The 27,177-nt window shown below is 45.1% G+C and overlaps 1 protein-coding gene across 1 annotated transcript in view; it reads left to right on the top strand.

Annotated features, from left to right (window-relative positions):
• Positions 1-1,018: 1,018 nt before the first annotated feature.
• The window catches only part of LOC131259656 (protein roadkill), a 68,186-nt gene continuing 42,027 nt past the window's right edge, over positions 1,019-27,177 (top strand). The window contains exon 1 of the mRNA XM_058261200.1: positions 1,019-1,141. Within this exon, the coding sequence (XP_058117183.1) occupies positions 1,128-1,141 (14 nt within the window). The 5' untranslated portion in view covers positions 1,019-1,127. The remainder of the gene's footprint in view (positions 1,142-27,177) is intronic.

The raw sequence follows: 27,177 nt of genomic DNA, 5'->3' as shown, positions 1-27,177 counted from the left end.
AGACGTGTGAAAGTCATCTGGGAAGGTGGGAAAATTGCCCAAACGGAAAAGAAAACCGTGAACCACACCGAAACCCGAAAAAGGTTACGCGAGGAAAGCAAAACAGAGGCAAAGAGTTATGTGAAAGTGAAGCAACTCTCAAATAAAAAGGCAGCTGCTGAGAAGCGAAAGGCAAAGGCCAGCCCTTCGTAGAGAAGAGAGTGTTGCAAGTGTGCTGTCACTTTGTGTAAGAGAGAGTGGTTGTGTGTGTGTCTATTGCCACGCACGTGTGGCTTAAAGAAAAAGAAGAAGAGAAGGGAGAGAAAGCTAGCTGAGAAGCCAAACAGCTCACAAGGAGAGAAACAAGCTTAGTGAAATCACGGAAAAGAAGTGAAAAAGAGAAAGAAACCCCGAGCGTTGAGCGCTTAACAGAGAGAGAGAGGGAGAGCAAAAGGAAAGTTGGTGAAAATAGAAACGAGAAAATTGCATTCCCCGCCCTTTGCTGCAGCATGCATCCGCATTGTTTGTTGTTGTGGGTGTGAAGCAAAATAACAAAACACAAGCCTAATCAAAATATCAACAATTGCGATAGTGAAAATTGGCCGCGGTGGTGTTTGCAGCGTGTGATCGACGTGCGGAGATAACTGTCGGAAAGTAAATTAAACGTGGAAAATTATTTTCACCTCCATCGACACTTTTCCGATGTTGTGGCACAAACACCGTTGCTCGGTCTTCGTCGTTGTCGCCGTTGCGTTTGTGAAGCGAAAGGTGGATTAAAAATTGCGATTTAAAGTGCGTCCAGGGGGTTCACGGCGACATCGCGCGAAAGTGGTTCGCTTCCGTGTTTGGCCGGAAAGTTTGCTTCCGTTCACCCCCTCACCCCCGTCCCATCCCCGGGGTCGGTGTCCAAAAAAAAAAGGTTGTTCGATCGAGATCACCCCGCGAAGGGTAAATCAATCAGCTCCGGTTCGAAAGCAGCCTCACGAAAGTGACCGTTCAAGTGGCCGTGTGGTGGTGACGAAGGTTGTGCAGTAGGGGGAGGGGTATCCATTTCCCTCCGATTTTTTTTCTTTTGGCACGGCGTACCAACAAAATCATTCACCGTGGATACCTTAGCATTGCCACTCGGTGGACTTTCTCATGTTAGGATGGCTCTGGCTAGGTAAGTTTTCGTTTCTGTTTTATTTATCCATTTAAAAGTAGAGTTTATCAGTCCTCGCGATGTCTACATTGCTTGATTAAAAAAAAAGGGGTCAGGGAAGAACTATTATGAAACGTAATAAGAAAGCGTCAGATGCAGTCGAACCAGATTGTTTTGAACTCATTTTTATCCTTATCAAAATACGACCGATTTAAATATGATCAGAACTTTCCCACACCATGTCAGATAGCCTCTTTTTCCTTGCCTTTGACCGCGACCTATCACCACCTCCGCTGCATCTCTCTGTTTGTTTTGCTTGAAATTACGTCTCCATAGTATTTTTGGACCATTCTTATCGCCTCCACCGCAAGAGTTCCATGAGCTGTCACGCTAGTGGTTGACCATATGACGTTGGTTTGTGGTGTTATCGTTCCGATAGTGGGACCTATTTTTTTTTCTTCTATTTTGCGTAACACAACAAAAACAAATGGTATGTCGTTGACATGATCCTATGAAACTCCACTGCTGGAAATTGATACGATCACCAGCCCATATATCTCCTTCAAGTCTCAGATGTTTTCCCTGGTGAATTCCTAATCCGACCATTAGTCAGGCAGACAATCAAGTATGCAACCGAAGCCAATGGAACACATTGCACCGGCAGCCTTGAGCATCTCGGGCGAAACAAAACCGGAACGACCCCTCAAACTCCCAGACGGTGCTGTCAGTGTCTTGTGTCTGGGAGGAGGGGGGACGCTAAAGGGGAGGAATTTTTAATCTAAGAAGAAAAATACCCCCGCAAACAAGCATTTGTTAATTCGACGAATGGCAAATGAAGATGCATATTTATGAATTCGTCCTCGAAACGACCGCCAACTCGCTGGTGTGGTGTTCTGGAATGCACTTTGACCGAATGGCATTTTGTGCATACCCCGCTCCGTCCTGTTGTCCGCCCGCGGCATTGCTTTCCATTCTGTCCGATTGTGAAAGCAAACAGTAAAAGTGAAACTGCACCCGGTACAAACTGGCTCGCCGGGCTCCATTTGAGGATGCAAAAATCTGAGACTGGTGAATTATCCGATCCAGCTATTTGCAAAGTTTCATTACACAGGGTGAATTGCCGCCGGGAGGAATCTCTTGCCGGAGGAAAAACGATGAGGAAGATCGAATTCCATTATTCATTAACCTGAAACAACTGCAATGCAACCCCGGAGTAGGGGGAGAGGAGAGTGAATTTGTATTCATGAATATTTACCCTAACCCCAACAAAACGTCAATGAGATTGCGGAACCAGATAAGGGTTCAGATAATGAATATGTTTTAGCGACTTCTGTGGAGCGTGCATTTATTTTATGTCGGGGAGATTTCACATTTGAAAATACATTTACAATTCTTCATAATACTAAGCAATAATCCGGATCTCTCTGGGCTGCACAGAACTAACAGTTTCTTAACGATTCTTCTTTGATTCAAACCCGGAACTGTGTGGAGGAAGACATGAGCATTCTCTAGAATAATTTCTTTATTTTTAGCACATTTGAATATAAGCAAATTCAACCAGAACTTTAAAAAAACCGTTAAAAAAGTAGAGAACTGTACCGTATGGATAATTATTTACCTAATCTTAAGTGTCATAAAATTTACGCTCATGAAACTTTTCTCATTGCCTTGGTAAGTGGCGTTTATAGATGGTGGTTTGAGGTTACAATTAATTTTACAAACGTTAACAATTAACGATAAGTGAAAGTTGAAATCGTTTAAATCGCCATTAAGAAGTGCATTTGTCCGCACGGTGGGCAGCACAATTATTTTTCGCAGGTTTGACAAACCCCCGTAGTTATACCTTTAAGTTATCAATCAATGTCGAGTTGAGTGATTGATATATGTAATTACCATTTGATCCGATTGATATTATTAAAATTCAAATGCCTCTTTTTTCATTTTTGTGTTTTACAATTATCTGTTTTCAGTTCAGTTCAGTTGTTGGTAACCAGAACCTAAAAGATGTTTTTATTTCTTCTATCGGAGGCAAAAAGAATTGTATGAAAACCTTATCGATAATGTATTCACAGCAGCACGCTTTCGCTGCCTCCCGCGGTATTGGACCTGTCGCCAAAAGATGACGTCAAATCATTGGCAAAGCGTTTAAACATACATTGACCACATCACCTGCCGTTGTGGCGTTGGTATCGATGGCCTCGAGGGGATGATGCTCACGGTTGGCGATGATGATGATGATGGTGATGGTGATGGTGGTGATGGTCGAGCAAACTCTCGAACCAGTGGCGCGTTGCCTTCGAGGCTGGCCAGCCAGGGGAAAGTGATGGGGCCCCCGGGGCTGGGCCCAATTGACCATGGACTTATTTCCTCGTTACAACTGCTGCCACTTCCACTTCCTCCCCTACCCCGCCGGTGGAGCGCCATCTGCGCCGGTGACACACTTTAGCCGGCATGACGGGGTCAATCCGACGGCGGCGGCGGTGGCGGGCGGGGGAAGGCTTTCGATCTGGTTTCGGAGCCGTCGGAGCGGCCGGTTTGTGGTCCGCGAACTCGGTTTTCAATCCCACTCGCACCTCCCTTTCCCTCGCTCACCGAACACTCCGAGGCGTCGGGGCAATATTAATAGTTCTTTTTTCCGCTGCGACCTCTTTTCCTTGCTCTCCTGTTGTTTGCTGGGTTTTCCTAGGCACTCGTTGGTTTCATTCTTTCACCCGTTGTTTCGCCTCCGCCGAGCTGCGTGTTAGTGTTTTTTTTGTTTTTCTTTGTACTAATTCACCGCCCGATGCCCTTTGCTTTCCACCAGCCGCCGTTGGCGTCATTTGTGAGGGGGCAGCATAATTAATTACCGACCAGCAAAGCAAAAAGCATACCCTCTCACTTTGCACCAAACAAACGGGCCGAAGTGGTCGGTCTGATTCATTTAAATTACCTGCCCTCCTACAACGCCGTGGCTTCCTCAATTTGTAGTTGGAGGTTCTTTCCTCGTTCAGCCGAATGCTCCATCATTATGACATTTATTTTAGTTTACTTCTTCCCCAGCCTTTTGGCGCCCTTCGACTCGAAGCACGTGTGAATGAAATGATTAAGACTTTTTTTGTCGATCCGATTCCTAAGAGAATTGCTATGCAAAATCGTAGAACAAAAGTGCCATTGATACCATTTGTAACATGATTCGATCGTAATTTATACACACGTTTGTTGATTTTAATTTTTTACTCGACTTCATCAGGGTGTTCGATTTGTGATTTGTTTTTTACGCCTTCCACTGTTACATTTGCTTTGGAAGAGAAAAAACTGGTCGTATCGAGCCGTTCACAATTTGATTCACGTCAATTTAGCACTTTTTTTGTATAGATCTGTCAAAGTCGAATGCTTGGATCTTTAACGTTATTCGGATCATTCGAGTGTTGATTGGCTTAATTGAGTTAATTTTGATACGCCACGATGTTGTGGTAATGTGTAATATAAAACACTTAAAGTGTTGGAAATAATCGATTGTTGTGTGCGTGTAGAAAAGTTAAAGTTGAGAACTTTTTGATATTTGAAACCGATTGCTTCAAAAAAATAAAACCGAAAAAACAACTCCCACATCAGACATTCTTACCGATCGATCGAAGATCATAAAGAATGTCAAACCGAGCGTCATACTTCTTTTTCGAGAACGAATAGGAAGAAACCGCTAAGGTTTCCTCACCATATTTGACCTTTGAAATGAACTTCCTTCAACGTTTGCATGGTTAAGGCGACAACATTTGGCGTTGAACTGAGTGGCGGAGCATGTGCCTTCGATTGCGGATGGTTTCACGACCACATTGGCAAAATAAGAAAAAAACCGAACCACTCGAAAACCACAGAACACTGTCGGTTGTGCCGCGCGAACCCGTCGCTTAGAAGACGATGACGCTTTGCGGTTTTGCTTACGTTAGAATCGACCTTGAAACTTATTGACAGATTACGTTAGTAGCTTCCCGTGAGACCGGTCGGCCGAAGGTGGCGTCGGTGGGGTGGCAGGCCAGAACGATGGAGCAGATTGTCGATGGGCGGAAGCGAGTCGCTTATATAGCGGTAGAATGTCATCCGTTGTCAAGCGTCCGTCCGAAGGTCAGTGGGTTTTGAGGCGATTTCTAAATGGCGTCAATTCTATTACGGTGTGGTCTGCGTCCATAAGCTTTGGGTTGTACTTCCTTGTAGGAGTTGGCCGGGAATGTAAGACACATGAGTATCAATTTTCTGTCAATTGCGTGTTGCTGTTATCATGTTCATCCTCAGGAAAATAAAAACCGTTTGGTGTCGGTATCTAACTCCCTAACTCCCGGACCAGGTTCGGAACGTCGGATGAGCAGTTCTCGGCTCTTACATAAACAATCACGTGTACGCGAGCACCGAGGCGGCACAACAACCCGCGCCAGCCCCAAAGTAAACAGCGCGTTTGTCGGTTGCTGTGCCTAGTAGAAGCGCTTCCGTCCGGAGTTCACCAGTTGCCAGATACCAGATACTGTTGGGTAATTCCGCCGTTCGGCTTCCCCGTGGCATGTTCAACAGCGTATGGCGGCGTACACGGGCTGTTTATTTTTTTCGCAAATTTTCTACTGATAACACATTTCCGTATCGGTCTGTTTAACTGGTAAACAGTTGGACACTTTGTTAAGTTCTAGCCTTTTGAAAATACGCCCGAGTGGTTATGTGTCATCACGCGGATGTCATCGGCTCTCGAGCGGATTTTTCGGGCTTGGGGTGAGTGACTTCCTTCTTCGGGTTTCAAGGTGAAACCGTCTACGTAGGAGGATACATTAAGATTGTTTTAAATTGATATTTTTCTGCGGTTCCCATTTTGCTCCCATGGCCTGCTTGTTAATCGTAAATCTTCCGCCTCCGTTTTGGCGGCGATGACATGTGCATGACACTGTAGTCCACTTAGCATGAACTCATCACCCCGACTAAATCATCTCTCCAAGCCAGCCAACCGTCAAGGTTACTAAGCCGACTTTAGGTGATCAAGATCGTCCTTTCCAAGCGGGCGTGCACTTTTAACGTCTACGGCGAAGGTTGCACAATCGTGCAACAATTTGCCACACGAGGTGCCAACCATATGGTTGCAATAAATCGACGACCTGTGCGCGACCTACAACACAATTATTATCAACCGCTCGCAGTGGTGGTGGGAGAGAGAGATTGCAAATTATCTGCAACTCTATGCACGAATGTGCACTGCGCCCTCAATTAGCTGTCGAACAAAGAAAGCAGGGATCTTGCTAATCATTACCATCTTCATCGCTTTATCAAAGTGTGTCGTTTAGTAAACTCTTCCTTCATGTTTTTGTTTGTCATCACACGAACCGAGTAGTCACTCCTTTCAGGTCCATCTAATCTTTTCCTCAAGCATGCAATTTTTACTTCTACGGATTTTCAATTGCAGTGAAACCTGTCAATAACTATAACGTGTTTATGGAAAGTAGACTCTAATTCTTTTCAGAACTTAAGTACTTTCAAGTACTTATGGTATCTAGTGTATATTTTCAGAAACTCTAATGGAGTTATGCGTGTTTTTATCACATTAAATAAACCTTTTTCAGACTAAGATAGATTTGAGTTATACTGAGTTCCTCTACTCGCGAAAGCATCTGACATCTTGGCAGACTCAGATGTACTAAGTTTCTCTGGTATAACTGTCCAAGAGAAGACTGTCCCAAAAAGCTGCCACCTCCACCACTAGCGGAGCAGTTCGGTACTGCTAAAATCTAGAGATTTTGTACGCGCAACCACGTCGATTTCCGAAAGTCCAACGGTGCGTTGCCTCGTCCGTCATGGAAAAGCCTGCCATGAACGCTAGACGTGAACTTTCACAACAACCCAGCCTCGGTGCGGGCCGCTTGACGCTTCAACACACGACGCTGGTGGTGGGATGACCTCGTTTTCGCGAGACCTCCTTCGCGACTCGATAAGAAACCGATCATCAGCATCACCCAGTCACCGGTCATCGGTCGTCTTGTCCACCTATCCTCGGCCGGTCGGCGAAGGTGAAAAGAAGAAAATACTTTCCAAGAAACGAAACCGAGGGTCGTCGCTTGGGTTTGTGAAAATAACCATCTTCTGTACCGTGAGGTTATGGTACGCTTCTTCTTGCCTTCCTTCGCCCGCGCTAAAGGATGCACATTTTCGATGCGCCCGCAAAAGAGAGCGGACGCATCGTAGCAGCTGCCGTGGAACCGACGCTTCAGGGCGAGCCTCTTGACTGACCGCCGCCTGTCGTCGCTTGGTTGCAGCTGTCTCTGCCCAATTGCTTCACCCCAAACAGCGGGTTCGAAAGGGTGGTTACCACAATATTCCGGCGGCGACCTCCTTTTGCGTTCGCGCACGCACACTCTCACTCTCGGTGCTGGCCCCAACGAACTCCTATGCGACCGGAGACCAGCTCCACGCTCGTTCCATCCCTTTCCCGCCCGGCGTCTTAATCCATGTCGCTCTTGCTTCTTCAGCTGCCGGCCTTAAAATTGGGGGGCTCTTAAAAACCGAAACTCGTGGGCAAAGATTAACGCAACGCCAGACAAGATGTACCGAGCCAGACAGGCCTCTCCCGCCCGGTGTGTTGCTGCGCCTATGTTGCGTTTGCATAGTGCCTTTTTGCTTTACGGTTGCTGCCGTTTGCTGCTTCTGTTTGTGGTTGGTTTTTTATTGTTGTTGTAGCCAGACACTCATTCCGTACGCAAGCTTTCATTTAACAACGTTTCGTCGGTGCTCCAGAAAAACGTGACCGGAGAAATCGAAACATCTGCCCCCCAAAGAGGCGACGGTTTCTTTCCTTTCTGTCTATATCGACAACTATTGCTGATCGTCTCGTCATCCGTTTTTATAGACAATACAATGAAGTATTCCATTTCTTTTTTAATTCCTTTGCAAGAACCTCAAAGTATTACATTGTTTCAAACAATCGGTAAATTTCTTGTAAACATCATCTCTTGGGAAATTTTTAATAAACTTTTCACCAAGCTTCATGCTATAGATTGTCTTTTCAACCTACTACCTTGTCACGTTGACTACCAAGCGGTTTTACCACACATTTTTAGTACAAACTTACCTTGTCAAAGAATTAATAAAACATATTACTATCATTTTTATGTTCCATTTTCATTTATTTATGGGTCAAAAACTTTTTAGAACTGAATTTTGCTGTCACCCACTTTTGGGTGACATGGCCGTCAACGTGTTAAGAAGAGTCATCTCAACAAACGTTACGCACCAGACTCGATGATTGTTCGGTAATGCTCCGTCGGTTGGAAAATGTCTTCAATTTTTCATTCCCATTACCCTTTTTTCGTTTTCATCGTACTGAAGGCGATGTCACGCGTCCCGTGAACGATAGTTTCCACAAAGAAGACAGTGCGCATACTTTTTGCAAGAGATTTGAAGCAAATGGAAAAACATTAGTAAATCGTTACGAATTGCTTGCGTAGAAATGGACAATAGAGTACATCATTAGTCAAAAGGCTGTCTCACAACGAGTTTGAAATGTTTCTCTACTGAAACAGACAGTTTGGGCCACATTTATTTTTAGTTACTTATTCAAAAACAATTCTTATCATTTATTTCATAAAAAATATTTATCAAAAATGATTGTACTAAAAGTTGTTCTAAAAACTCTTGGCAGTCAAAGTGTTGATAAATATTATAACCAATGTTTTACAAACATTATTGTACTAAAAGTGTACTAAAAGAGCATGACAGTCAGCGATACCAGCTTTTTAAAAAATCGTTGCATTTAATTTAACACGTTGCGTACCGCGTCACCCAAATATGGGTGACAGCAGTTTTAGTACAAACAAGTTTTTGACCCATAAATAAATGAAAATGCAACATAAAAATTATTTTAATATTTTATATAAATTTTTGGGAAGCTAAGTTTTTGCTTGGCCTTCGAAAACAATCGGTTTAACAAATATTATAAACTAATTGTAATTTGAAAAAATGTACTAAAAATTGTGCTAAAACGCTTGGTACGCAACGTGTTAAAATAAAACTCCTCTGTCGACGCAACATGACAAAACAATGCGCCCCCGTCCTTTTCCCTTGTGCAACATAAATTTATAAATATTAACCCCAATAACGCAACAGTTGGCGTGGAACCCCTTCTGCACTTTACCAGTGCGGTTGCAATCGGCGCTTGGGTTCATTTTCACTACGGTTTCATTTTCTTTTCGAAGCCGAGAATCGACCCCGCGCTCAACCAGTCCGGATCTCTAGGACTCGAACCAGTGTCGAACCGATTTGACCTACTCCGTAAGGTGTGAACATTGAAAATCTAATCGTTACATGCACGCTTTAGTATCTCCCTGTATCTGAAAATTGAATGGTTATAACACAAAACGAATGTGTTTCTGTACGTACTACAAGTGAAGTACTTCTTGGGGGTTCTGTACTAAAAGTGACTGAAATCTTCTCGACACGATCGTCGTATTTGTGATTCTGGTACAGTTGGTATTAAAAACGCAGCATAATTCGCCTTCACAATGCGATCGTGGTCACCCTTCCATTTTTCCACCCCTCTCCCACCTGCACGACGCCCTCTTGCATCCCCCCCACAAAGTATGTATTGGTTTCGTTCGCGGTTCGCTTTAATGCTCTCTCGCGCCCCGCAAAGTATGTCAATGAAAAAGCGCCGCGCGCGTGACAGCGTTCCCTTGCCACCCTTTCCTTCCTACTCGGCACAGCTCGCCCTCCACCCCACAGTTTTCATGTCACCCCCACCTGGGAAGGTACCATGTGCTTATGTGCAACGCTGGTGTCCCAACACACACCCACATGTGCTTCGTGGGGGGTGAGTTGTGTGAGTAGAATTGTGTGACGATCACTTGTGTTTGTGCGCGATTGTACCACACGCACATTGTGATCTTTCTCACGTTCACTTTCTCACCGCTCACGGCTCACGGTGACGTTCGGTGTGGTTCGGTGATTTCTCATCAATTTGTCTCACTTTTCTCTCTCTCCTTTCTCATTCGCTTCTCTTTAGCTCCCCCGTTTGATTTTCCCTCGGAGGCTGCTAGCCCCTCCCCCTGCCAACTTTCCATCCCTTTCCCCTTGCGTGGAATGTTGTTGATCTTCTCCGCAACCCCCCACCACCCCACCCACCTTTCATCCGATCACGTTGTTCGCGTGTTTGGAGGGCGTAAAAATGGGTGCACGTGTAGCTCCCCCTACCCTTTCCGTAATAAGATCAACACCAATAAGATCTCCCTTCCTTCCCCTGTTATTTTCTACTAACCCTTTTTCGCAACCAATGACGCGATCCGATCCGTTTCGTTTACGTGCACACTTTGACCCGCATTGGCGAGGCGAAGAAAATGTCAACGAGAAAGTACGGAAAATGCGTTGCCTTCGTCAGCTCCTCTCCGCATTGTGTTGGCAGATTTTTTTTTTTGTAATGAAATGGCCACGTTCCACGAACCGTGCCTGTCTTGATTAAAATCGGTTCGCTTGCCGTTTCGAAAATTCAGGCTAAGTGGTTCGTCCAATCAGACGGGAAGAAGAATGCAAAACAGGGTCAACCGTCTTGGGTTGTTTCCGAGGGGGCAGCTCGAATTGGATTCCCTGTTCGAGTAGAAGGAGGAGGAGAACGAGGAGCAGAGGGACAAATAGAACTCGGTAGCAGTGGATTTATTATAGCTTTAAATCGAGCTCGTCATGTAAAAGGCCCGGGAAGGGTAGTTCGGAGCGAGAAGCGAAGAAAGGTTCTAACGACGGGAGGTGATGATCTCATCCCCATTTCGCTTTAAACAGGGGCAGTCAGCTCCGATGTCGATATGGGTTTCGGTCAAACACTTGACGGTTGTTTAATGGCGTAATTCGAACGTTTGCGGTTTGTTGTACACAAATCCTTCACCGGTGGAATGATTGTTAAACAATTGCCCCAAATTCCCTACGGTGAATCTTTAAACGACTCACAAACGGATCAACTATCGTTTTCCATTCAAATGGTTCATATTTAGCAAGCCCGTTTTTTGCGACCAACACAACTTTAAACCAGGAAGCTTGAGTAAGAATGCAATTAGCGCAAACTAACGCGGACCAACCTTTAAGAGCCCCTGCAAGTGGGCTCGTAGGAAAATGTTGTTTTTTGAAAGTTGTTTTTCGAACTCATTTAGTGAGGCGCGTTTTTTAAAGAACTGCCCTCGTTTCTCACTCGGCGTTCCAGCCATGCCAGTGTTTGTTTGAGTGTTTTCAAAATCAAAAACAATCAATACTCCGGGTGAAAAGATTACTGTAACTTTTACTTTCCGTCACACCAAAGGAACGGGATGGAAAACATTTCCCGCACGTGGTGCGCCTGATGTCTTTGTTTGTGCTTTGCATGGAGCAAAACAAAGAAAGAAAAATAAACCCTCGCCGTCGAGGAATCAGGGCTAGTTGGAATCGAAATCCAGGTTAAGTTCGGGCTCGGCGGCCAACGCTGTTTCCTAAACTGTGCCCATTTTGCGCTCGGTGCGCTCGGAAAAAGCTTGAGTCATTCCATTTTCCACACACCTTCTCGCAGCCCCCGGATGGGGTGGGAAAATGCGTACGATTTGTGCTTGCGATTGAGCGGCCCGCAACCGACGTCAAGCTAGGCGAACGAATCGCGTCCTAAACGGGGCCACACTATCCAAAACATTCAACCTCCGCAAACAGGGTCACCAGCACCGGTGGACCGTTGGAATAAAAAGTCAGCTGGGGAGAGAGCAAACAACGAAACACACAAACATTGCCGTGGATTTAGACCGATCTGTTTCCTTTTGCTTAACGCGGAAGCGAAGAAACAAAGCAATAGAAGCAACTGAGAGTAAAATGCAATTGGAAAAATCATCATTGAATCATTGAAAAGCTTCCGGCGTGGTTTAGAAAACTTGTATAAATGACAAACTTTACTTGCCATAGTTTTGACACCTCAGTTGTTACACTCGTAATGATATATTAATAGAGTAAAAAAGTTGAATATAATAATATAAATAAACAAATAATTAGAAAATATGCTACAATCTTGCAACGAAATGAAGCAAAATCCGGCAAAATATAAACCAGAAAGAAAAGTATGTTAACCACGCTTTTTATATTGGTTTTTCGTTGAAGTCACTCTTATCATATATGGTTTGTGTTTTAGGAATTTAAGTAAAATATTTTTTGGTGATGTTTTAACATATGTTTGTTCAACTTCTGCCATGTAAATACACGTGTAATTTATCTTGCAAGCGCGTTCGTTCATACAGGCTGTACTTACACCAACCGATGGACCCACGCACGTAAAACATTCGGAGCGGAAACGTGACTGCAAATGGCGAGGTGTTGAGTTTCAATCCTCCGGAAAACCTTGGACAGATTAAAAATAGGTACCAGTTAAACAACTACCGACCCGATTACCGGTGGCCTTCCATCGCTCTCTCCATGGCATACGGACATACACACATACACAGCATGGAGATTTTCCGCATCGTTGAATCTCCCCCGTTTGATCTCCTCCGGAGTCCGGATTAGTAATGGCGATTATAATGATACCTGGTAGTACCGCCTGCGCCCCCGTGTTCCTCCTTCCTCTCCAACATTGTTCGCTGAGGTAACGAAAAACGTAAAATGAGGTTTTATTTGTAATGAACTAATCGAAAAAGAACCGTTTTTTTATAGTATGAAACTTGTTCTAACCGACCAAGCCGCCAGTAGCTCGGAACGGTAGCGGGTCGTAACATTTAATAAAGAAGAGAAAGGGAAAGGAAAACCACTCAGAGGCCAAGAGTCAGAGGCATAATAGGAAGGAATAAGTACGTTTTTGTAGTACTCGACCGTTGCAAGCTCCGCACAAGGACGAGGGATGTTCAGGTTGGGTGAACGGGTTTGGTTGTACTATAACACCTCATCTAATCTACCCAGTCCATAAGGTCACACCTCGATTGCTTCCTGCTCTCTTTCAACCAACTGGTTGGGCAAGAGCACCCCCTCAACCTGCCTTCTACCGCGAGAACAACACGCGCTGAAGGTCATTCTCATTTATCTCGGTACACTAATCGACGACGACCGCCATCCAGGGACCGTTAGTTGGTTGAAGCGATAAGCAGGTTTAGAACATGGACCGAGCGTGTGAGTAACATGGCATCCTATGCAGATTGCCTCTCAAATATACACCTTCTGTTCGATGTAGGCTGTAATTCCGAGATCATAGGCCGCTCGCTTGCCTTTCACTCGATCTCATCAAACACAACACCGTCGATTTGTACTAAACTTTAAAACTCGAAGAGGAACGATGGAGCTTCAACCGATACTGATTAGATCTGACCTTTGGGCATTCGACGATGGAGAGTTTACTATATAAATTAAAATCGAGAATGATTTGCAACTCTAATGAGCAGTTGCTCACTTCATCTGTGCTTGTCTGATTCTTCTGATGTAAATTAAATATCCACATCAATATTCGTTCTCGGCGCATGACGCTTGCAGTTGGAGTTTTTGTTGTATTTCTTCGTCATATTAGGTGTGTTAGAGGAAACGATTTCCGTCGATAAAAGTACCTCATACCTTGCTTTCCTGTCGTTATTGATGATTTTGAAAGCGTTCACCGACGAACTGCTTTTCGAATTGCTTTGTACTAAACTTTTGATCGTCCAAAATCGCGAGCACTGTTTCAAGTGTATCACATCCGCTTTCCAACCATTTTACTCGATTTAATGCACTTTATTCGCGCCATCTTCGTTATTTATTATCTTACGGAAGCACTTTTCCTTCGGGCGTTTTCCTCGCGTCGTCCCTTTTTCTGTCTCTCGCTAAATGTACAATGTTGATCCTACTACCAACAAACAGCACCAAAGAGGAAGCGAGAGAGAGCATAACGGCAAGACAAAACAAACGCCATCTTTGCCATCACCGCCATTCCGGTGGTTTAGAAGATGGCTGCAAAAATTTCGATTTTCTCCAGTTAACCTCGACTTTTCCTATCGATACCATTTCCGCACGACGGTGGAACAAACAAGAAAGCACTCCAGGGGGTGCTCTTACCGCACGCATAAACCATCAAACCGCGCGACGAAAACCTGGGCCGTGGAAAACCATACCATTCGCGAAAGATAAGCCCGGCGAAGAAAACGAAGCCTCAAGGCAACATCTCTCCTCCGAAGGGTCGAGATATCGAAACGCCACAAACAGGCGCACGTGGCGCAACCACTTTCCATGGATGGATCCCATCCATCAGCCTCGCATTTTCCGGGTGAATTTTCCCCACTGGAGACATTTTGACAACGGGCTTGTTCCTCCACAGTTTTCCACCATTCGATGAATTGTTTTTCCTTGCATCCCATCTTAATACCTTGCTGCGTCAGCGAACCTTACCGGGGGTTTCCTTTCCCTGTACTCGACTCTTTGGAATCTCTTTTAAGCGTCGCAACGGAACAGTGGCAAGTGTTGTCTGTTGTCGAAATGCGTGAATAAGATGGAGCACACCATCACTGGGACGTGTCACCATCTCGATCGATGCAGGGGAAGGAAACCGAAAGTGACAGATCGATTAATGTCTGTAAAAGCTAATCGGAATATTCGTAAATGGAGCGTTCAATGTTGTGTTCGTGAAATAAGCGGCTTTGGTGGATCCTTTGTATATCGTTTTATAAATAAGGGAAGGACATGATGACGTCTTTTTGGAGAAGTTTTAATTTTTTTCAGTGTAATTGAATGATGCCTTGTTTGTAGGAAAGAATTTGTTTTGTAGGTTTTTAGGCTTATGCGCCTTTAAAATATACATGTATATTTTAAGAAGAAAGGCAAAATAATATGGTTATCTACCTCAACCAAGAATACACGCTACATTTATTTGTGCGAAATGATGTAACAACTATTTTTTCCTGGAATTCATGCCCCATTTTGCAACTCGTTTACATCATCCCGATTCCCGTAAAGCTATACATCCAATCAGTCTGTTTACATGTTTGCGGATCTGCTCTCGGATCGATGAAGAAAAATTGTCTGGCGCTCAAAGCCAACCCGCGCTCCCCCTTGCGTTCCCTGGAAAATGTTTCCCTCACCGACGTGGAGCGGATGATAATATAAACGATTATCATTTCATCAAACGGTTCGGCTTCTGCAGCGGAAACGGTACTCTTCGCCGTAATGGCAGCAGCACCCCATAGTTCATACTTAACGTCCATTTCATTTGCCATCTCTGAAGGGGAAAGACGAAAAAAGGTACGAGTGTTTTTCCCCCCCACGAAAACGAGGAAAAATGGCAGCCATTTTGCTACGCTTTTCGGAATTTCGATGCTTACCTTTTGGGGGGATATTTAGGGGATATTTTGGGAACCGGCTAAGGAAGGATGATGCTAAGAAAAGGTTGAATTCCTAGAGTCCCCACCATCGGTGGAGGCAAAGTTTTTCCAATTTCTTTCCCCTCCTAGGTTCACCCCGCTCCACCGACGTTGAAAATCAATACCATTCCATCCTCTTTCTTCCCTTGTTGCGATGGTTACTTTATTATAGTCGAATATTCGGTGCGCAATCTTGGGTGGATCTTTCGCCGTGTTTCCCTCCTTTTCCCGCAGCACAACGAAGAAACTCCAGACTTCTCAACGCTTGCTCGGATCTTTTCGCTCCTTGCGTACGTTTTACGGGTTTTTCTCATCTCGTCTACGTCTTTTCATCGCCCAAGCATTTTTCTCCCCCATTGGTTTCGTGCTTCGGTAGAAACTGTCTGGATTGATTTCTTGGGCAACCGCCGGATTCGAGCCCCGCCGGAATCTTCCTGCCGAGAAGAGTGCTCTATTCCCGGAACGACGTGATTTGATTCCAATTTTGCCAGCAGGCCTTCGGGAAAAAAGGATCCTTAAAAAATGGGTCGTTTTTCGTCCTTTTTTCGTGTTTATGTTTGTCGTTTTGAGAGAATGGAAAATGTGGCGTGAATATAAGATTAGCTAAACAAACAATTTCTACAAGGGATGATGGAAAAGATTATCTTGATAAATTCACTCAAATTTTAGAATAGTCTTGTCATGAATAATACTTCATTGTACTATTTAGTACTAAAACCTAATCCGAAAAATTATCCGTTCATTGCGTTGGCTTTCGAAAGGACCCAAAGCCTACTAGTTAATTGAATTCATCATCTTGTTTGGAAAAATAATCTTTAATCTCCAATAAATAGCTCATTCACTTCCTTCTCAGCCGGTTTATTATTTCCGGGTTGCTTTCGCTTTCGCCGTTACTCCTTAATCCTCGCTGCGTAGTTCTAGAATTTCTCACCCCAATCTCGGCATAAACAACGTGTCTGTGAAAACGACATATTGCGCAACCCGTGGGGCATCCTTTCGGGAAAAAATTTACTTCTGCGCCCTAACACTCACCATCCTTTCGTTATAACCTCTCGGAAAAGGAATGGTACACACTGTTGCCGCCTATTGGAGTTTCGTTTTCACAGAGATAAAACCATCGGAACATTGAAAGCCTTGCCGCCTCGGTGGGGGTGGAAAATCTGTCCCTCTGTCTTTGCAGGCTTCCCCTCGGAGGCTTGGGTCGTCCTCACCAGCAAGCGAAGTTATACGAAGCATAAATCCGATTCTATCCAACAAAGCAACGGTACGAACGAACGAACGGACCATCGTTATGTATGATCTTTTTATTTCCTTTCCCGCCACTACTGGCCGGGGCCAAAGGGTCCTCTCGTGTGGCAGGACTTTGCTGGCCACGACTCACTCCTTTGATGTCCTCTCTCTCTCCTCCAACCCCTCTCCGCACAACATCATATCGTTGGCCTCGATTTGTCTCTTTGTTTCGTTTCGCCTCCGCCCTCGTAAACCGTATCCGAAAGAGAACGGATCCGAAAGAGGGCGGTAGTATTTCATATTGATCAACAGCGTGTGGCAGCAAACTTTCTTCCACTCACCACCACCCTTTCGGGCTTGCCTACACAACAGTCCTCGGCGTTCGGCCGAAAGAATCCCTTAATTGGAGCGCACGCGGCGAATGGGCGTTGAGCAGCAGGGTTCGGGGGAGCAGGAAACACGTACCAAGTCGATTAATTATGGACTATTGCTCAGGCAACACGGGCACCACTTCCTCTGGCTATCCTGCCACCAAGGATACGCTCATCTGCCACGCTTCGGCTGTCTCTACAGCACGCAAGGATATTTGTGCTCATCCGAAGACGACGACGCTTCGGGGCAAGACATGGATCACTGGAGTGTTCTAGTGTTGTTTTCCTCCGTTTTCCTGGGCTTGGCGGACTTCCACACAAAGCAATCTACGCTCTTGCACAGTGCAACTGCCGGGAGGAAAAAAAAGGGAAGCAGAAGCCTGCGAAGTAGTTGCGATACGTGTATACGATATTGTTTATTGTGACCATCGCTTGTGCCGTGTTTATGGGACTTTCGATAATCGAGAATGGCAGAAAATTGGATCCGGATTGGGGCTTACTCTATGCAGCATCACGTGCTACTTCTCGCCACAGGGGTTACCATTGGTGAAGACAACTAGTGGGACAAATTCAAATAAATATTAAACAATCTCCCTTGCGCAAGTTTGTCTTACCTGCAGTGGTTGTTGGGAGATTATTGTATAACAACCAGCTCAAGAACTAATGCAATCATTGTTGACTGTAAATTGCGTAAACTCGATCAAAGTTTTGGTTGAATCTTTTTAATAAAATAAGGTATTTGCAAAGTTTTTATCCTGTTTCCGTTGTCTGCACATCTCAGAATCCACTCCAGGGGAATCTCGTATGTCTAGTCAAACTCCAAAATTTTATTCCGAATAGATAACACTTCCTGAGCTAGTAAGGCACGATGGGAAGAAACACGGGACCACCCTTGGTTGGGAAACGAATGGAAAAGTGCTTCGAAATGCAAACGGTCGTTTCACGTCCCGTTTCGTCCCTTTTCGTTCGGGAGTTCCTCCAGCCTGATGTTGCGCTCAAATTTCATTGCCCAAAAACTCACACATTGACGAACAAAGGATCATTCACTCCTGTCGTTTTGTGGCGCGGGCGTGTGAGTTTTTCCTCCGTGAACCGGTTTTTGACGCAGTGGAGTTGCGTTGCATTCGCATCCGGTTGTCTCATATTCCCTGCCGGTCGGAAAAGACTACGGTGAAACGACGAGCAGGAATCTTCCAAACTGCAGGATAAAACCGACTTGCCTATTTGTGTTTGACTCCTAGTGACGGGTATGTGTGTTTTGTGTGTCTGGGAACATACCCAGGACAGATTCGGGGAGGTTCTTAGCGAAGCCACCCAGAAAGATCACACAATCCTTGGAGTCGGGGTACCGGAACGAAACAGGACAAGAACATCGAAGTCCTCCGGAAGCATCTTTTTGAGGACTTCGGTAACAAATTGCGAGTGAATAAGTGAAACGACCGATTTTGTGGCTCAGTTGTTTTTTTCCGACTAGATTGTGTATGGGAAAAGATAAAAACATGCAAACAAATAGACCGATCGGGAAGCCTAGGTTAGGTTTCCCTTTTGACATTAGAGAACCAAAGCTATCAGTGCAGACTCTTTGTCATTCTTATAAAGTCATTCAACTCCAACTTTTACAAATTCCATTGTTCGATACAAATTTCTTGAAAGGAAAGGTAAGCAAATTCCAAGATAATCAAAGCAAATATTTTACTTTTCCGAAATACCGAAGAAGAAAAGCTTTTTGTATTTTTTTACTAAATCTTCGCAATAACGCTGATTGAAGGTTTCGAAATACTTCGTGAAAGTGTTCCCATTTCAGTGAATTTATCGACCATTAGTGACCCCCGTTGCGCCACCTTAGGCTTACTACATCATTAAGGGCCCTAGCGCGACGCAATCCACCCAACACACCTGGCCGGGACAAGATTATACAACCGTTTTTCTCCCATTCCTCCGCGAAACGATTCGTTTGCCTATTAAGGTGATACGAATGCGTTACGGTTTCCGGACCGATAAACAACCGAGGCGGACCGAGAAGAAAATATCAATGCTCTGGGCACACAACGACCGATAGGGTTCGACAAATGAGTCATTAAAAACGACCCGAACGAACCCGCGGTGAGGAAAATGAGGCGATGGATCGAATAAATATGACCGCGAGCTCCGAAAGAAGGCCGGGCTGCCGTTTCGGGGCGCTCCCGAAAAGGGTTAACGCAAGGAAAATCGTTAGGCAAAACAAATCAAATCAATTGGGATGGCTTGTGGAGGCGCAAAATTAGCATAATCAATTAACGCAGTCAATTACCGTTAGTGTATCGCGCTGCGAGGGATGAAGATGAAGATTTTGGTGGAGAAAAACTTCTCTATCTTCTACCAAAGACACAGCGATTAGTTTTTCTATTTCAAAACCCACTTAAGCCTATACCACACGAGTCTCGGCTTTCTAACTGATTCCGTTTTTTCTTTTTTCCTCTCGTTTTAGGTAAGCAAACTAAATGGACGAAACACAGATGATGATGATGATGATCGCGGGATAGATATCGCAGTCGCATTCCCCAGGCTTCGTGAACTTTCTTCTTTACCACCGGCTAACGAAACGAAAATGTTAAAGGACCGTGGCACACTCTCGCCGACATGCAAGTGGTTGATTGATTGTTTGAAAGACCGAGAAAGCACGTCCGACCCGGGAGCAAACGGGGAGTCACTAAATCCGTTCCCGATACGATTCGGTTTGTCGCACGTAACACGACCGGCAAAGACTAATGATCATCCTGGCAGCAGAAGCGAAGCGGGGAAATCCTCTTGTCCTCTTTCGCTTCAGCTGACGAGAAAATCGAGCGACACAGCGGGGAACAGGGTTTGTTCCACCCTTCCCTCGCATTAGCGCGAAAAAGAAATCAATTGATTCGTTCGCCTTCGTGCTGTGCTACCAAATACCACCAACAACATGTGCAGCACGGGATACCTGGCCCACCACCTCCTCCTCCTCCCCCTCCCAGCTGTTCCTCCGAGATGCGCTAATCGTGTGCCATTTTCCACCACCGTTTTCCGCCCGGCCACGATCGATGCGGCATAAATTAAGCGCCTTAAACAGACGGCTTTACCTTTTTACACGCCACTTTCCAGCAACGGAACGAGCGAGGAGGATGTACTTTCAAATGAGGTTATGTTTGGCAACCGATTTTCCACCCCCTGAGAGGATGTCGATGTGGATGGGATTGAGTTTAGCTGTGTGGCTGCGTTTAGGTCAAGTGATTGCCTTCAAATGACCGACATAACAGGGGATGATTAATCAGGGATTATTTGTACGGAATGTCTTCAAGAACAGGAAAAGTCCGCGAGGGAAGGAAAGTTTGAATTCAAAACTGACCGATGGTTTTCTATCGCTAAGCGTTGTGGATTACTAAAAACATCTGAACAAGGATGTGATTTTACAGCTCTTGCCACCAAATAGTTTTTGTAAAACAGATGGTGTTGTCTCTAAGGCACCATGTTTTGAAATACTTCTGCATCTAATAAATCTAGTTTGTCTCGTAGTCATGCTGTTTATTCTCTAATAAAAATCAACTAAAAAACAAAGGTAACTGTAGTTTGATGAGGTTAGGATAAAGGATAAAGACACAAGCTAATGTTTGTCTAGCGGAATTATATTCTCTCTCCAGCTGGTCGAATGTTCAACAAACTTGTTTGAAACTCGTTTCGCGTAATGCCATAGGTTAAAAAGAAAAACAGCTTGTATTATTTATCTTATCGGCATCGATTCGAAGAAAGATTGTTTGCCATTTCGCACTGAAATTCGACACGCGAGCAAAAGTAGTTTGAATAATGTTATGATAACTGTCCGACCACCGTTCGCCGGGGCAGGAATAGAAGCGGCTGCTGAGCAAATAGAGGTTCGATAACTCGCGGCATTTCCTTTTTCTCCATCGCCGAGCTGCAAGAAAACCCGTAGACCAGAACTATTCTGGTTCCGGAGGCGAAACAAACCGCCCCCCAACACGGTGTGCTGTCTGTGCGCTTGGTTTTCCTTTTTGGCCATTCTCCTCCCGGTGCACGGTATAATAAATTTGCCCAAACAACATATCAACAGCGAGCGGCCACGAAGAAAACACACAACGCCCCGTCGTCACGCAAAGCAGCAGAGCGACCACGACGACGATGATCTTCCCTTTGCGGTGCCGTATCACACTCCGTCTGGCGAGACGATGCCGGGCGAGCGCGAGCAAGCGAGCTCCGTGCAACCTTGAGACGGATACACACACTCAAGAATCTGCTAAATCGATCTGCTCGAACGCGAACCCGTCTCTCCCGGCCCGGGGAAGAGGCCCATCGCCGATGCGCAGCCTTGAGTAGTGCGATTTTATTTATTCGCTGCTTCCTTCGTTTCGGGTGTTTCTTAGCGTTCGTTTGATACTGTTTGCATCATCTCCACTCAACCTGCCCGTCACAGGGCCTTGACGTCAGGCGGCTAGGAGTGTTAAGAAATTTGGCCAGCAGAAAAGAAAAAAAAACGCGTATCAAATAATCTGCCAACAAACACACAGACACATACCGCGTGAGTGCGAGGATGCAAACGGAAGCAAACCCGGAAAAAGAAGTCGCGCGGGTTGCGCCAAACCGTCTTCTTTATCAAAACGACGACGAAAAGTGGTGAATCTTCGCAATATCTTTTTCGCAAACAACATTTGTTGCGTTCTTCGCGGAATGGTGGTTGTTCTTCGCTGCTTTTCTCTGCGCTTCGTCTTCTTCGGTGGATTAGAGGGGCAGATTACTGACCGTCAAGTTCTAATGCCGGTCGGTCGTGTGGTTGTTGCTTATGTAAAATTATTCCGTTCACATCAGCAACACCCGAAATGAGCTCTCGCATCTTTATAGGGGGAATGACACGTACGTGAAAAAACGAGCTACCAAAAGCGAATCGAATCAAAATGATAACTTTTCGTAAAGATGTGGTCTGTGGAGTCGTAAATGTGCTGTTAAAAAAATTATCTTCTCTTTACGATACCTCAATTTGTTGATCACCATGTTGTGTTTGTATATTTCGGTCGTGTGTTTGTGGTTTTTGTCGATGGCAATATGTCTCCCAAATGGATTCCAAATGGATGGCAGTCAGATTGATTTATCACATTCGATGTCACATATTCCGATCGTGTGTGCTCTGCTCCAGCTCTTCCGGCTTTTATTTACTTGCGGGCGGCTGTTATTTTCAACAACGCGTGAAACAGTCTTCGTTGTAAAACGACTTCAAAAATATAGCCCCCATTCCACCTACACTTGTGCTGTAAAAAGATTCTATATACTTTTCCCGGGTCAAACGATGTCTTAACGACACCGCAACCATTTTTCCCATTCCGTACTCCGGTGGGAAAGGATCAACCGGTTCGGTTGTAATATCCATTTACTACCTCGAGGAAAATGAAACTCACCATCGCACCGTTTTCCAGCCGAATGGAGGCGAAGGGTAGAAAACTTTATTTTTCGCGAAAGAAAAAAACCGCCTCGTTGGTTTTTTTTATCTCCTCGTAACCCTTCGCTCTTCACTTTCAAATAAGAAAGTTTTCACTTCGTCAGCAGCAGCTGTAAAACATTGGTCGATAGTGGCTTTGCCATTCGTTCTTTTAACAGATTTTTTGTTTTTGGTAAGAATGGAGGTTTCTGAAGGGTACTTTAGTGGGTTTTGTTCTGTTTCGTGTTCGGGTGGTAACAGTAATATGTTCAGAAACAATCAGTTCGTCTTTCGAGGAACGGTTTAGTGCTACCAACTCGCAAGAGAAGTTTCAAAGGAGACCACCGTGAACTCCAAAGTATAAATCTGATAACTACCAATTTTCTCTTTGACTACACTATGTTGAAAATTGTCTCTCCTTCGAGCACATAGAAACACGTTTTTCCTAGCACTTTTCGTACATTGCTGTCCTTTCTGTTTTAAAATCTTTCCTTGCGACATTGCCCTCTCCCCGCACTGTTTCCCCGTCATCAGCCCGTTTTGTTTTCCTTTCCCATGCTCCTGGCTAGCAAAGAAGTTAAACCGATCGTTCGGATGTTTCCGAGAACCGTGCCCATTGCTTTTCCCGTACACCTTAAGCACACAACGTTCCGTGTCGTTTTTCCTGCCATTTATATAAAGCAATACACTCTCATCAACATCAACAGCGTGGAAGGGAAAGAGAAACGGCGAAGGAAAAGTTGGTTGGAAAACCCTTATCGTCCTTTTGGGAGGATTTACCGTTCAAGTGCTTCGCACCGGTTAGCGAACCGGGTTTCTCGTGGAGCGTGGAAAACTCCCTTCGCCCCGCGCTGCCGTTTTCCACCCCCTGTCGGCCAAAATGAAAATAGGGAAAATACAAGGTAGCAGGGAAAACCAACAAAGCTAGCAACGCCAGTTCAAGGATAAAACGAACGTCAGTCGTAGTCAGATGTTACACCGAATATTTCGTCCCATTCCCGGGTAAACGTGGGCAGCCTTTTCTCCCCCTTCTAGATGCTACTTCTCAGTAGGTACCTAATAGCAACCATATTTCCTTCGGGTCGGGTTTTCCACCACCCTCCGGACGCGTCTCCCATTGAGTATCGGCATTGGAAAAGTCGAAGCGCTTGGCTTTCCTTTTCGCAAGCGAAATAATACGTCGAGCCCAAACAAATCGTCCTATCTGCCGGGGTGATTTTCTTCCTCCCCCTCTGAACCTTGACAACCCTCGAAGCCCCCTTTTTTGGATCTCGGGCGACCGAAAAATTCCGCCCAATTTCTGCGATACGCCATCGCACGACGAAGCACGGAGTTTTCGAAGGAACTTTTCGCCGAAAGAACGACTCTGGTCCTCTTTTTTGTCGGCGCAGTTTTCTACAGAATTCCCGATTTAGGGATCCTTCCATTTCGTTTTTTTCGCTATATTTTCTTCCCTTGCAGGTGGAGGTGGTTTTTTTTAGCCTTTCCACCACAACTTGCTCCCTCTTTCCCCGGCTGCCACGTAGGGTGAGGTGATTTCTAGCCATTTATTTTCTTTTATCACGTTCCAAAACGGGTCCTTCCGTTTTTCCGCCGCATCATCCGGGTGCTTCAGGGTCGGGTTGCACAGGGCAAACTCGTTCCATGCTTTCTCCCCCCAACGCACGTTCGTTGTCCTTAAGCTTACGGGGTCTAATGGGGAAGTTTTTCATATCATCCCTCCTCCAACAACCACACTTCGACGATGACGACGACGAGTACGAATAGGACATGAGCGCCCTTCCAATGGCAATATGGAATCGTTCCCATGTCCTGGTCCTGTAGCACTGTTCCCTTTTCCCGCTCGGGAAGAGAAAGACCAAAGGCTGGTGTTGGTGTGCTTGAAGCAATCACATAAGTGGCCACCGGAACAGGAGTTGAACTGCGGAGAAGTTGGTCTAGCCAGTTTCGTTTCGTGTACATAATCGGTTATAGAAATTGTGTACGACATGAGCATTCGAACGGGTCCACGACTATTGCGAGGCAAACTCACTGAGGATTGGGTTTTCCAAACCCAGTTCCAACTGCTTTTGTCGAGGGATTTACTGATTGCCACGGCAAGATGGAGGAACTTGATGGGATTGTTGTTTTAAACATATTTCAAGTGTGTTTATTTTACAAAATAAGCGTCCAAATCCTTCATTTCCAAACCACTTCAAACCGGTGGCAATAAGTCCATTTAGAAAGTTAATTTGATTTGGTACGCAAAGCAAACTTTAAATTTAATTCCTTTCATTCAAATCAAACTGGACATGCAGCAAACACTGTAACACCCAAATGGACTGTTTATTTACAAAAGAAGATAAGCCCTATTTGCTAATCTTATAAAACAAGTTAAAATAAAATTTTATTATGAAAATAAAACAGAATTTCCTGCATCGTGATGAAAACAAGAAAAGAAAGTCCTCGACCACAGAAGCCTTCAGTTCAGAGCGAAATGTATTGTAAACGAACCTGGATTAAGTATTGGTTTTTACCAGGACGCCAGGAAACCCAACCTAGTCCGGCTTCCGAGGACTCTGAGACGTGACAAAGAACGGAAACGGATTCACAGCATCCAAGCAGTACAAAGTACGTTTTGGCTAAAGGTTAGATTTTTCCTGTTTGTCTCGACATCATCCTGTCCACCTCGCTTTTTTCCCCACTTTCCCCTGGCTGAACAAACTTTTCTTTTTCCCCAACTTTTCCATCGGCGTACGATGATGCCACACGAGTGCAAAGTGTCATCGGCGGGAGTTTCCACAGGAATTGCTCGTACCGCACACGTTCGGCAGAAGCCTGTGTGTAGCCATTTTTCGAGTCCACACTCCAAGGGTTCTATGTGCTTACAACCCGGCAGCCCGGTTCGTCTGGTGCGTTTCCACTTGTCAACCTCACCGATGCTGAGGACTAGGTCTTTCATTAGATACCGTTCTTTCGCTTCGTCACCACATTTCAGTTCTTTTGGAAAATCTCTAATGCTGCGGTGCAAAAGAGGGAGGGGGAGAGTTGCCCGTGTTGAAGTTTTCCCGCACCAAAAGGGTATTGCGCAAGCTTACCAGTGCAAAACCACTGCCACTCGTACAAATCAAGCTCTCGTACAGCGTTGCTGTACAAGAAGCAATGGAGTTTTCTTTTCTTCTACGTACTTCTTTTCCTTGCCCTCGTCGAGGTACGTTGGGGAAAACGTTCGAGCGTGGAAAATCCCGCACGAACTTTCGTGCCGATGGTCGGGCTTACCGCTACGCCGACAGGAGGAGGAGAATCGTGCAAGGTAATTGTATTTGTGCAGTTTTCCGACGATTCCCCGGTGTGTTTTAATATGGCAGCGTCAAACCAATAACATTACTGACCCTAAATTCACGGGAACTGCTGCTGGATTTTCTTTCCATTCTATTTTTCATCCCAGCCATCCAACTTCCAGCGCCAAGAGGACCTAGAGTTTTTTAACCTCGAACGCCACATACGCTAGCTTTGTGCCGGAAAAGTTCTGCTCGGGACCACAGCTGCCCAAAGAGTGGTTGCAATAAAAGAAGCATGAAATGAAGCTGCTTGTCTTTGGAGAGATTTTCTTTCCTTTATGTTTCCCATCGCTCCGAACCAGAAGAGCTGACTGCAAAATTGCATTTCGATATTGATTTTCCCGCTCGCCGCCTGCTTTGGTGCAGGTGCACTTTTCCAAACGGATCACCATTTGTGCCGGGTTAGATCATCCTTTAAACAAGGCACTTCTACCTGGCGTGGTACATAAGTGAATGAAATAGCATCGGGCATTTTTCCCAACAGTTTTTCACGGATCACGGCAGGTCTTTAACATTGACCAAATCGTTCGGATTTGGGATCATCATAAAATAATAATCCATTCTTGATGTGATCAGTTTCGTTTTTCGTTCATGTTATGCTCTTTGCATGTATGATCTTATGTGCTTGAAGTTTGATAAACAACTTGAAAAATTGGCGCATGTGACATCTGAATTTTTTTAAATCCGTGCAATTTCGTGGTGCTCCTCCAATTGGTTGACATTTATTTTCAAATACTTGACGTAAAGTGTTGTGCCATTCGCTTCTATTCTTGCGCCATTTTTCTAATCTAGTCAATTTGGAAATAAGTTCCATGCCTCTTTGATTACAAGGAAATACTTATTGGCAAATCTAAACTGTTCATTAGATGTGAATCACGCGGATTGTTTTGCGGTTGAATCATTTGTCAAGGCTAAGTACGTCTGTCAGTGGCAATATTTACGGATGGCAAATATTTATTCGTTCTAACTCTTCCCCATATACCGTGCCCCGCATGTTGAAAAAAGAGTTTTCCTCATCCACACGTAGGCGTTGGCGCGCTGACGATCGTTGAACGTTACGCCAGGTAGCGTTTGGTATGGGACGTGTTGCCAATAACAGGCTCTAGTATCCGCGTTCCCAACCAAATAGGCAAACAGATCAACATACGAACGCGTTTCCAACGAGGCCCCGAAACGTTCCGCTGCACACTGCGAGTGAGTGGGTGAGTGACCGCGTCCCGTCGATGCACCGCTTTGCAAGTGCATATACCGCATTGAGTGCATCCCACCAGAAGCTGTGCACAGCGCCACCTGTGGTGGTGTGGGTAACCTTGCGAATAAATTCAAGTTCAAATATTTATTTACGTTTCTAGCGGTACGCGGTACGTGGCAACGTACGGTGTGGATAGGTGCGGGGAGA

Source organism: Anopheles coustani, chromosome 3, assembly GCF_943734705.1.
Source record: "Anopheles coustani chromosome 3, idAnoCousDA_361_x.2, whole genome shotgun sequence".
Lineage (NCBI taxonomy): Eukaryota > Metazoa > Arthropoda > Insecta > Diptera > Culicidae > Anopheles > Anopheles coustani.
The sequence above is the reverse complement of the archived record's forward strand: the minus strand, read 5'-3'. Positions and strand labels throughout refer to the sequence as shown.